Here is a 9,752-nt window from a genome sequence, read left to right as displayed (position 1 = left end):
TTGTAGATGGACTACAAGAACAGGGATACAAATTTTCACATTTGCTGAAAGACCAAGTGTCATTGGCTTAAATAGCACACTTACCCTTTAAAGTTAGATCCACAGAAAACTCTGGATAGCCTGGCTTTGTGGTACAAAGATAGGATTCCTGACTGACTCGGGCAACTGAATTTCAGTTAATGGGCCTGTCACTGGAGGATGTGGGCAGGCAAGGTTTGTATTAAAGAGTACTACCTGCTTGTACCTCTGAGGGAGCGAGAAGGGATTCATACTTTGGGCACAGAGGTGGTGCATCTCTCTGATGAGGAATGGGGAGACGATAATTTGTGGTTCAGCAGGGAGGGCAAAGCTGCTAGAGAGCAAACACCTTTTGCAGAAGTGAGGGGATGCCCTTCTCTTCTTGTTGCAGGCTTCTCTTGGTACTTCATCAGGTTGGGGGAAGGGATAAAGCAATATATGTAAAATCTTAAACATCCTTCATAGCTGTCTGAATGACAGCCTCTCGTAGTCGACCCTTCTCCAAGTGATAGGAAATAAATGGCCCAAATGACTAGAAAGAGACTGATTGACATATAGTTTGAACAAAGAAAGCAAAAATTAGATGCGAGTTAAGATCCTGTACCAGATGTTAGGAATTGTTTTCGGAACTGACAATGTGCTGCAGTTTAAATGGGGTTCTTTCGTGAGGTGCCATCCTTATAAAATATACACCCCTGGGATTCCACCAGTGTCCCTGCTGGACAGGGGCATCCAGGTGCTGACTTGTCTAAACATGGGCTAAACTTTTGGCTAGGCTTGTAAGGGCCTAATGGCCTTAGCCTAGTTACCTCATATGGTCCTATACGAGATGTTAAACTGAGGTATAATCTGCCTGTGTTGGTGGTAACTCAAGAGAATGTAAAAAAAAAAAAAAATACCACAAAGAAAAAAAAAAAGGAATTTCCCCCATGCTCTGGCCAAATTTCCCCTATTCAATATGAATACTTCTGGTGTCCCATGAAAACTGGCCACAGACCTAGTTAGACTAAACCATTTAACAAAACATAAATGTATCTCTGAAATCACATGAAGTGGAGCAGCACTTTGTAGGATGTCCTTCATGGATGCATCTGCAGTCATAACAACTGGGTTGTCCTGTCGTCAGGCAGCCCTGCAGTCGGCCGGATTCCAAAGTCCGGGTCCGGCTTCGACTGATGTCGCACTTCACCCGACGTCATCTCTGCTGGCCTCCGGGTATAAAGGCATCAGCCGACGCCATTTTCTTCAGTCTTTCTTGCCGCGTGGCGCCCGAAGCAGAAGCTGTTCGCAAGTGCCGGTCGGTCGGATCCAGAGATTTCTACTACCGAATACTACTTCGAAGACTTCTAAAAGCTAAGTACCCCGTTGGGGACTCTTTCTTGCCTCAGCCGATGTCAGAAAAAGTCAATAACTGTTTAACTTGTGGGAAACAAATACCTCATAAAGATTTCCACTCTTACTGTTTGCCTTGTTTAGGCCCAGACCACGACGTAGCAGCCTGTTCGGCCTGTGCTTCCTTCAACCGACGAACGCTTAGGCGTCGGTCGGAGTTTGCTGAACAGTTTTTCGGTTCAGAATTTGCGTACATTATGCCGTCGGATCCTCCGACTACCCAAATTAAGAAACGCAAAGAAAAAGACCGACACTCGCGGTCCACGGTTTCGGCCGAAACCATGGCTAAGCAAACCGCGAGTGTCTCGGTTTCGGCCGAAACCGAGAAAACTGATCAAAGCACAGCTGAATCTTTGACTACTTCTGAGGTTCCTGCTACCTTACTTGAATCGGCCTCTGAAATTTTACCTACTATAGTGGCTTCTAGTGAATTATCAGACACCATCCCTTTGGATGTCTCTACCCCAGCACGTGGTGCTGCTAGGCTTCCTGCAGCCATGTCCATTAAGGCCTTTGCCAGGGCTAAAGCAGCCAAGTCTACTAAATCAGTGCCTGTTAAACCCCTCAACCAGGCCTACTTCTAGTTCACAAATGCTTACTCTGGCAGAAGATTTAATATCCTTAATCAGGGGATCTCAATCTCACCCAGACAGGGCCTCTCAGCCCCAGAGAAGAGACCTAGGGCAGAGCCCCGAGCCTGTGTCCTCTGATGATTCTGCGGATGACTCAGATATTACAGACCAGCCAGAGGCTCCTTTCTCCAATTATGAAGACTCAGATGCTGAAGAATCCATTCCAGCTGCTTCTCCACCAGAAGAATTCTCCTTTGGGGAAACCTTACATGCCATGCGAGAACAATTCCAATGGCAGCAACAGGATTTCTCTGATTCCAGAAAAAGACTTAGGACTTTTCTGCACCTTCCACAACACAGGCCCTTAGCTATACCTCCTGTCCTCTCTGTTGTGGACGATGCCTTTAATGATGTCTGCTCTGCACCAGATTCCTTACCTCCAGCCCCTGCCAAACCAGACAGATTTTACAGGGTACCAGACACGCATCATCACCTTTACAAGGCCCCACTTGCAGACCCCGAAACTATATCCCAAGGGCCTAAGGCAGTAGCCTCGACCACAGCAAAAAACCCTATTCCTTCTGAAAGGGAAGCCAGGTCTTTAGACAGATGGGGCAAAAAAGTTTATACCTCAGCTACTCTCTCAGCTAGAGCTTTAAACTGTCAGTTTCACATGATACAATACCAAGAGTTTATGCTGGATCAGTTAACTAAAAAACTATCCTCTGATGACTCTATAGATAAGAAATATGTATTAGAAATGGTAAATAACATACAACAGGTTAGTAACCATTCCTTAAAATGTGGCTATGATGCACTGGAGGCTTCATTTAGATCAGCCATGACTGGCACAGTGATAAGAAGACATGCATGGCTGAAGGAACAAGTCTTACCGGATCATGTTAAAGCTAAGTTGTTAGATGCTCCTATGGATAAGACCAGTTTGTTTGGTACACCTGCCCAGCAGGTAATGAAGAAAATGGAAGAAAAGGCAAAACCTGTTCAAACGGTTAAAGATTTCTTGCAGGTTCAGCCCCCAAGGTTTAGCAGGAACTGGCCTGCCAAAAATTGGTCCTTTCCTAATTCCACAAGATCCCAAAGGGGCAGGAATAGACGTTCCAGAGGCAGAAACCAATCCAAAGGAGGTGCCTACAGAGGACGACAGTGGCAAGGTAATAACAGAGGCACAGACTCAGCCACTACCACTACAACAGCACAATCACAGTGACTTAACTCTACATCCGCCTACCAGGGAACAAATAGCAGCTCCATTAGGCGGAAAATTAACCTTATTTTCGAAAAACTGGCACTACATCACAAAAGACAAGTGGATTTTGCAAACCATAGACCAAGGTTACCGGTTCCACTTTCACACTTTACCAGTCAAAAGAGGAATGCCAAACCTGCCTCCAAATCAAAAAACAGAAGCTCTACAGCAGATAATGCAATTAGCAAAGATGAGAGCTGTGGAAAGAGTGCCAATAACAGAACAAGGCAAAGGATTTTACTCCAGACTATTCCTAGTTCCAAGAAAGGAAAAAGTTGGAGACCTATTCTCGACCTGTCCACATTAAATACATACATCATTGTCCCAAAATTCAAAATGCTGACCCTACAGCAACTTCTTCCCATGCTGGGCAAGGAGTGTTGGCTGGTAACTCTAGATCTCAAGGAGGCATACCTGCACGTCCCCATTCGACCAATTTGCAGAAGATACCTCAGATTTCTTGCAGGATCAGAGCATTATCAATTCTCAGCATTGCCCTTTGGCTTATCTACTGCCCAGAGTATTCACAAAATGCCTGGCATCAGTAATCGCCACTGCAGACTACAGGAATCCAAATTTATCCATACCTGGATGACTGCCTGCTACAAGGGGACAACAAAAGCAAGCTGACAACAGATTTACAAAGGGTCATTTACTTGCTACAAGCACTGGGATACACAGTCAATTTACAAAAGTCAAGGCTGATACCATCCCAAACAAGGACATTCCTGGGCGGAATTGGACACTGTAAAACAAATGGCATTCCTAACCGCAGAAAAACAAAAGAACTCCTCTTTACTACTTGGCTCTAACAAAACAGAACAAGTTAACAGCAAGAAAAGTCCTGCAGGCCTTGGGCTACATGGCATCATGCATAATCTTGGTTCCACATGCCAGACTACATATGAGAAAACTACAGTGGTACCTAAGGAATTTATGGTCCCAACACAGGCACAGCCTAGAAGCAGAAATTCCACTAATCCCATGCCTAAAACAGGAGTTCCTATGGTGGGCACAAGCATGCCAGTCAAACCCGGGCCTACCCTTTCACAGCTATCAAGCAAGCCAAACCATCACAACAGACGCCTCAGACCTTGGATGGGGGGCTCGCATGCTGGACAAATGCGCAAGGATTGTGGACGCAGGATCAACTCCACCTGCACATCAACCTAAAAGAAATGCTGGCAGTAAAACTGGCAATCCAAAATTTCAGACCATTTCTAAAAGAGGGCCATTTGATGATAAGGACAGACAACACCACAGTCATGTGGTACATCAACAAGCAGGGAGGCACTCATTCATACCCCTTATGCAGAATGACTTTGGAGCTTTGGAACCTGGCACTAAGCTACAACATCCAGTTACAGGCAATATTTGTACCGGGAAAGGACAATACTCTAGCAGGCATATTGAGCAGAACCACATCGGATGCCCACGAATGGATGCTACACCCGGACATCTTCAAGACCATCTCAAAGAAATGGGGAAGACCACAGATAGATCTATTCGCTTCCCCTCAATCACCAACTCAAAAATTCTGCACAAGGACATTCCACCCACTTGCATGGAAAGTGGATGCTCTCCTTCAGCTGGAAAGGTCTAACAGCATATGCATTTCCACCTCTTCCCTTGATACACAAGGTATTACTAAAAATCAAGGAGGAACGTCCAAGGATAACCCTGATAGCTCCAAACTGGCCAAGACAACACTGGTACCCATTACTGAGGAGCATGTCTCAGAACAACATGTGGCCAATACCCCTGATGCCTTTGATGTTAACTCAGAACAACTACAGCATCATACATCCAAACCTAAAAACGTTGCAACTGACTGCATGGAACATCACATAGCAGCAACTAACCCAGAACTTTCCCAAAGGGTTAAAGACATTTATCCTTGAAGCCCGCAGACCTTCAACAAGAAGGAACTATGCAGGAAAATGGAAAAGGTTTGTCATTTGGAGCACTGAAAGAGGAAAAGATGTGTCAATTATAGATATGGCTAACATTCTGGAGTATCTGGCAGAGCTTCTACATACAGGCCTGTCCTATTCCTCCATCAAGATACATGCATCAGCTATTTCAGCAGAATACAGCTTTGATCCACCTGTCTTTTCACACCCTTTACTCAGGCAGTTCCTCAGAGGAATCAAGAATGTAAAACCTCCAAGGAAACCACCATTGCCAGCTTGGGATTTGAACTTTGTGCTAGAAAAATTGACACTCTCACCTTTTGAACCAGCAGCTACAGCGGACCTACAGCATCTATCGTGGAAAACTGCTTTCCTACTGGCAATAACCTCAGCAAGGAGGGTCTCTGAACTTCAGGCCCTAATGGCGGTACAGCCCTTCCTAATCTTCCACCAAGATAGTGTCCATGAGGACTAATCCTACGTTTATGCCTAAGGTGATATCCAGAGTGTCTTTAAACCAGGCAATCCACCTACCTACCTTCTTTCCCAACCCACAAAACAGAGGGAAAGAATGCTGCATTCCTTGGATGTCCATAGACAGTTACGCTACTACCTGGACAGAACAAAAAGTAGCAGAAAAACTGACCAGCTTTTTGTAGCCTATGCAACAGGAAGGGAAGGAAAAGCAATTTCCAAACAGACAATCTCCAAATGGATAGGAAATTGCATACGATTCTGTTACTCCTTCCATGGAAAACCAATTCCACAGAACATAAGGCCTCATTCTACAAGGGCAACAGCCACTACCACAGCCTTCCTACGAGGTGTGGCAACCAAGGACATTATTGAGGCGGCTACTTGGACCTCCGTGCATACATTTGCCAAGCATTATAACTTACCATTGTACTCCAGATCCCGAGCAGGGTTTGCCACTGCTGTTCTGCAAGGGATCCTAACCACACCATAATCTAAATTTTTCCTCCTCCCTTAGTTGGCTATGGTATTCTACCCAGTTGTTATGACTGCAGATGCATCCATGAAGGACATAGTACAGTTTTGTACCTACCATAAATGTAGATGTCCGAACTGGATAGCATCTGCAGTCAGGATTACCTCCCTCCTTTCCCACTGTGGTACTCCTAGGGTATTTACCCTCCTAATAGCTAGCTAGTGGGGGGAGTCTTTTATGGTGTATTTGTTTGTATATATGTACATATATGCTTATTTTCTGAGTTTGCCTTCTATCCTTTTGGAAACATTGGCATTTATCCAAAAATTAGCCTTCCAGGAAGGGCAACTGGCATCTGGGGCAAGAAACACTGAAGAAAATGGCGTTGGCTGATGCCTTTATACCCGGAGGCCAGCAGAGATGACGCCGGGTGAAGTGCGACATCAGCCGAACCCGGACTTTGGAATCCGGCCGACTGCAGGGCTGCCTGACGACAGGACAACCCAGTTGTTATGACTGCAGATGCTATCCAGTTCGGACATCTACATTTATGGTAGGTACAAAACTGTACTTTTTACACCTTACTAGAGTCACTGTCTCATTTCATTTTACTTCTGTGAATTTGATTTATTTAGTGTACTTTCATTCCTAGAACGTTGGGGAACCAGGTAAATTTTAAGTATACATGAATGATGATGCAATGCCTGATACCAGATATACTGATGCAGTAATTTCATTTAAGTTGTAGCTAACTCAAATGTAATGCTCTCTTACAGTCAAAAGACCTCGTAAAAGCTTATCCACCTTTTGTAAACTTCTTTGAAATGAGCAAACTAACCATAGTGAATTGTGAGAAGCAGAAACCAAGGTTTCACGCATTCCTAAAGGTAATGACTGTTTACTCTCCTCTTATACAGTGTTTTACTTGAGTGGTTGTTAAAATTGTTAAACAGATTTGATAGTTTGGTACATTATAATGGGATTGTTGTAGAATTCTTTGTATGGTTTCCAACACAGTGAGGGATGTCTTCCAGGCTCTCCCAGATATGGAGGCACAGTGATACTGGGATTAAAATTGCTGGTTCGTGATGCTTACTTAGCCAGTTTGGTTCTTGGTGGGGGTGACCTTGATGAGTTTAATATAGTTTTCCATGAATGTAGATGTCTTGTTTTCTCCTAAATTCCAAAGGTCTGATAAGTGAATTTGAGATGCTGAACTGCCTTTGGTGTCTGTGTATGGGTATGTGAGCATGGCTGCATTCGGCTGGCATTCCTGCCTTGTGCATTTTTGCCCTAAGTAATTTCTACCATGGTACTGCTGAACTGGATAAAGCAAATATGAAGAAGAAAAAATTAGGAAGAGAGGCTAAAAAAGCAGTTTACAAAGGAACAATGAGGGAATATCTGTAGGGCTTCCCTGTGTGCAACCAAATCCAGAACATTTAGAATTTTTGCTTGGGGGTGTTTGTCGTTTATTTTTATACCTCAAGCAGACTTCTAAGAATTTTTCCTTGGGTAGACAGAAAATACTGAAGGTGTGGTGTGAAGGAGAGAAGAAATTGGGAACGTGCTTTTTGGGGAATGTAACAAGTTGGCAAATTTACTATTTCTTACAGAATACATCAGAATGTTTGGTGGTGCATATGGTTGTAAATAAGGAAATGATTCTTTTAAACTGGGATAAAGGATCTGAATTCCGCAGAGTAAGTCAGTCTTGCTAAGTTTTAATGCTGTTGACTGCCAAAAAAGCAATTACTAGAAAATGGAAATCAAACTGTAAACCAACTCTAACTGAAGTACCGGATATTGTAAAGCAGGTAAAGGAAATAGAGGGTCAGGATCTTTGGAAAAGGAAATTAGTAAATTGCATAAAAATAAATGGAATTTGTGTTAAAAACACATGCAGAATAATCAGGAGAAAGAGTGAGTTTTATAAGAAGACCGGAATTCAGCAGCTTATTTAATGATGAAATGAGTGATCGTTAGAAAAGGAAACGTGTATAATGCATGAAAATGAAAAATTGGTCCGTTATAGACTGGATCCACTGTCGCATTTCCAGCTATGTTCTTGTTAAATGAAAGTAGTAGAATCAAACTTTGATAATAGTATTACGTTGTAGTACAAAATTGTGTTTATCAGTTAAGTTGAGTAATTATGCCCAACCTAGTGCAAACCTCGCCCTATTTGGCCCAAATCATGACATTCACCATTCACTAGATTACTGGCTCCCTCATTTGGGGGGAAGTCTCAGGGTTCCTTCCCCTTTGATTTTTTTGTTCATTTTGGTTATTTCCTTTTTGAACAAAGGTGGTCTTGAGTTGTCCTAACTTACTTTTTTGGACTATACCTCATGGAAGGAGGTGATGTGATATTGAGTTCTTTGCTGCACTTGCACTACATTAAGCTTGATCACAGTCCAAGTGTCTTGATTGTTCCACTGTGGAGCAATCCTTTGTTGATCTCACCACACGAGGTTTGGAGGCCTCCTTACCCTGCTGCTTTTAGGAGTATTGTCTGATAGTCTGTGACATATTTTAGTGTAAAATTGTCATGCTAGTTTAAGGCTGATTTTCTTTCAGTCATTGGAGTCTTATTTAACATTCTCTGAGCAGAAATGCATCCCCCCAGTGCAGCTATTGCAGACAGTCTGGCCCATGAGTGAGATGTGGCAGTCAGTAAGCTTTATTCCTTTGCAGGGGCATATGACCCTTGTCTGAGTTTAGCCTTTTCAGGAGTTTCCTCATAAGGATTGGTGCTATGGTGGGTCTAACCAATTTCTTTTTCCACAAGGATGGGTGAGCTAGCATCAGTAGCTGTGGTCCATCTTTCCCACTTGACTACTCTAGTCAGAAATGGATCCCTTGGGTTGTAATCAAGGATTTATTCCTCTGTGCCATGGTAAGGCATAGCAAAGGATATATGGCAAAACCTGGGTAAAACTGGATTTACTGAGATGTAGTTGATTGCTCAGAAAGTAAATTTAAAAGGAAAATTCGTTGGGGCCTCGACAGAAATAGTGACATGAGCTTTAGTTATAACAACTTGGATAAGAGTTAAGCTGGAAAGGTAATGTACTCTTATGTCACTTTTACTGCCTTTACATCTGTTCTAAAGTAAAATTTAGTGCACTTCATACAGGTTACTTACCATGGTTGTTGGGTTACTACTGGTGTATTTTCACAGGTTGTGCCAAAGAATGTATTTTTCTTTTAGCCATGAATTTAAAATTTTATTTATTGTAGAGTGCTACTGGTAGACCATTTAATTTAAAGGAAAGATTCCTTTCATGTGAGTACTGTCTAAAATTTACTTCAGAATAGTTAACCTTTGTAATACTATAAAGGGGCTATGTGCAGCTCTTTTTCCTCTTGATATAGTACATGTAACCACTCGTACAATGTGTTAGTAAGTCAGAAATGTAAGATTAGGGTTATGAATATTTCACTAACTTTGGAAATAAAAATGAGGGTTGCTAGGTATCACGATTGTCAAATATACTCATGAAAGCAAGATCAAGTAGTATTTAGTGATCTTTACTTATGCAGCCATTAAGCTTGGATATCTGCTTCTGAGCAGAAAATCCCCCGTCCTCCCATTTTTAAGTAGAGCAAGTATTACTCTACAAAGTAATTGCTGTTTA

At 42.8% G+C, this 9,752-nt stretch overlaps 1 protein-coding gene across 1 annotated transcript in view; it reads left to right on the top strand.

Annotated features, from left to right (window-relative positions):
* The window catches only part of ECT2 (epithelial cell transforming 2), a 1,537,379-nt gene that overhangs the window by 788,106 nt on the left and 739,521 nt on the right, over nt 1-9,752 (top strand). Inside the window, exon 14 of the mRNA XM_044070772.1 lies at nt 6,888-6,998. Within this exon, the coding sequence (XP_043926707.1) occupies nt 6,888-6,998 (111 nt within the window). The remainder of the gene's footprint in view (nt 1-6,887; nt 6,999-9,752) is intronic.

The sequence above is a fragment of the Protopterus annectens genome, chromosome 4.part1, assembly GCF_019279795.1.
Source record: "Protopterus annectens isolate FY-2018-M chromosome 4.part1, PAN1.0, whole genome shotgun sequence".
Taxonomy (NCBI): domain Eukaryota; kingdom Metazoa; phylum Chordata; order Ceratodontiformes; family Protopteridae; genus Protopterus; species Protopterus annectens.
The sequence above is the reverse complement of the archived record's forward strand: the minus strand, read 5'-3'. Positions and strand labels throughout refer to the sequence as shown.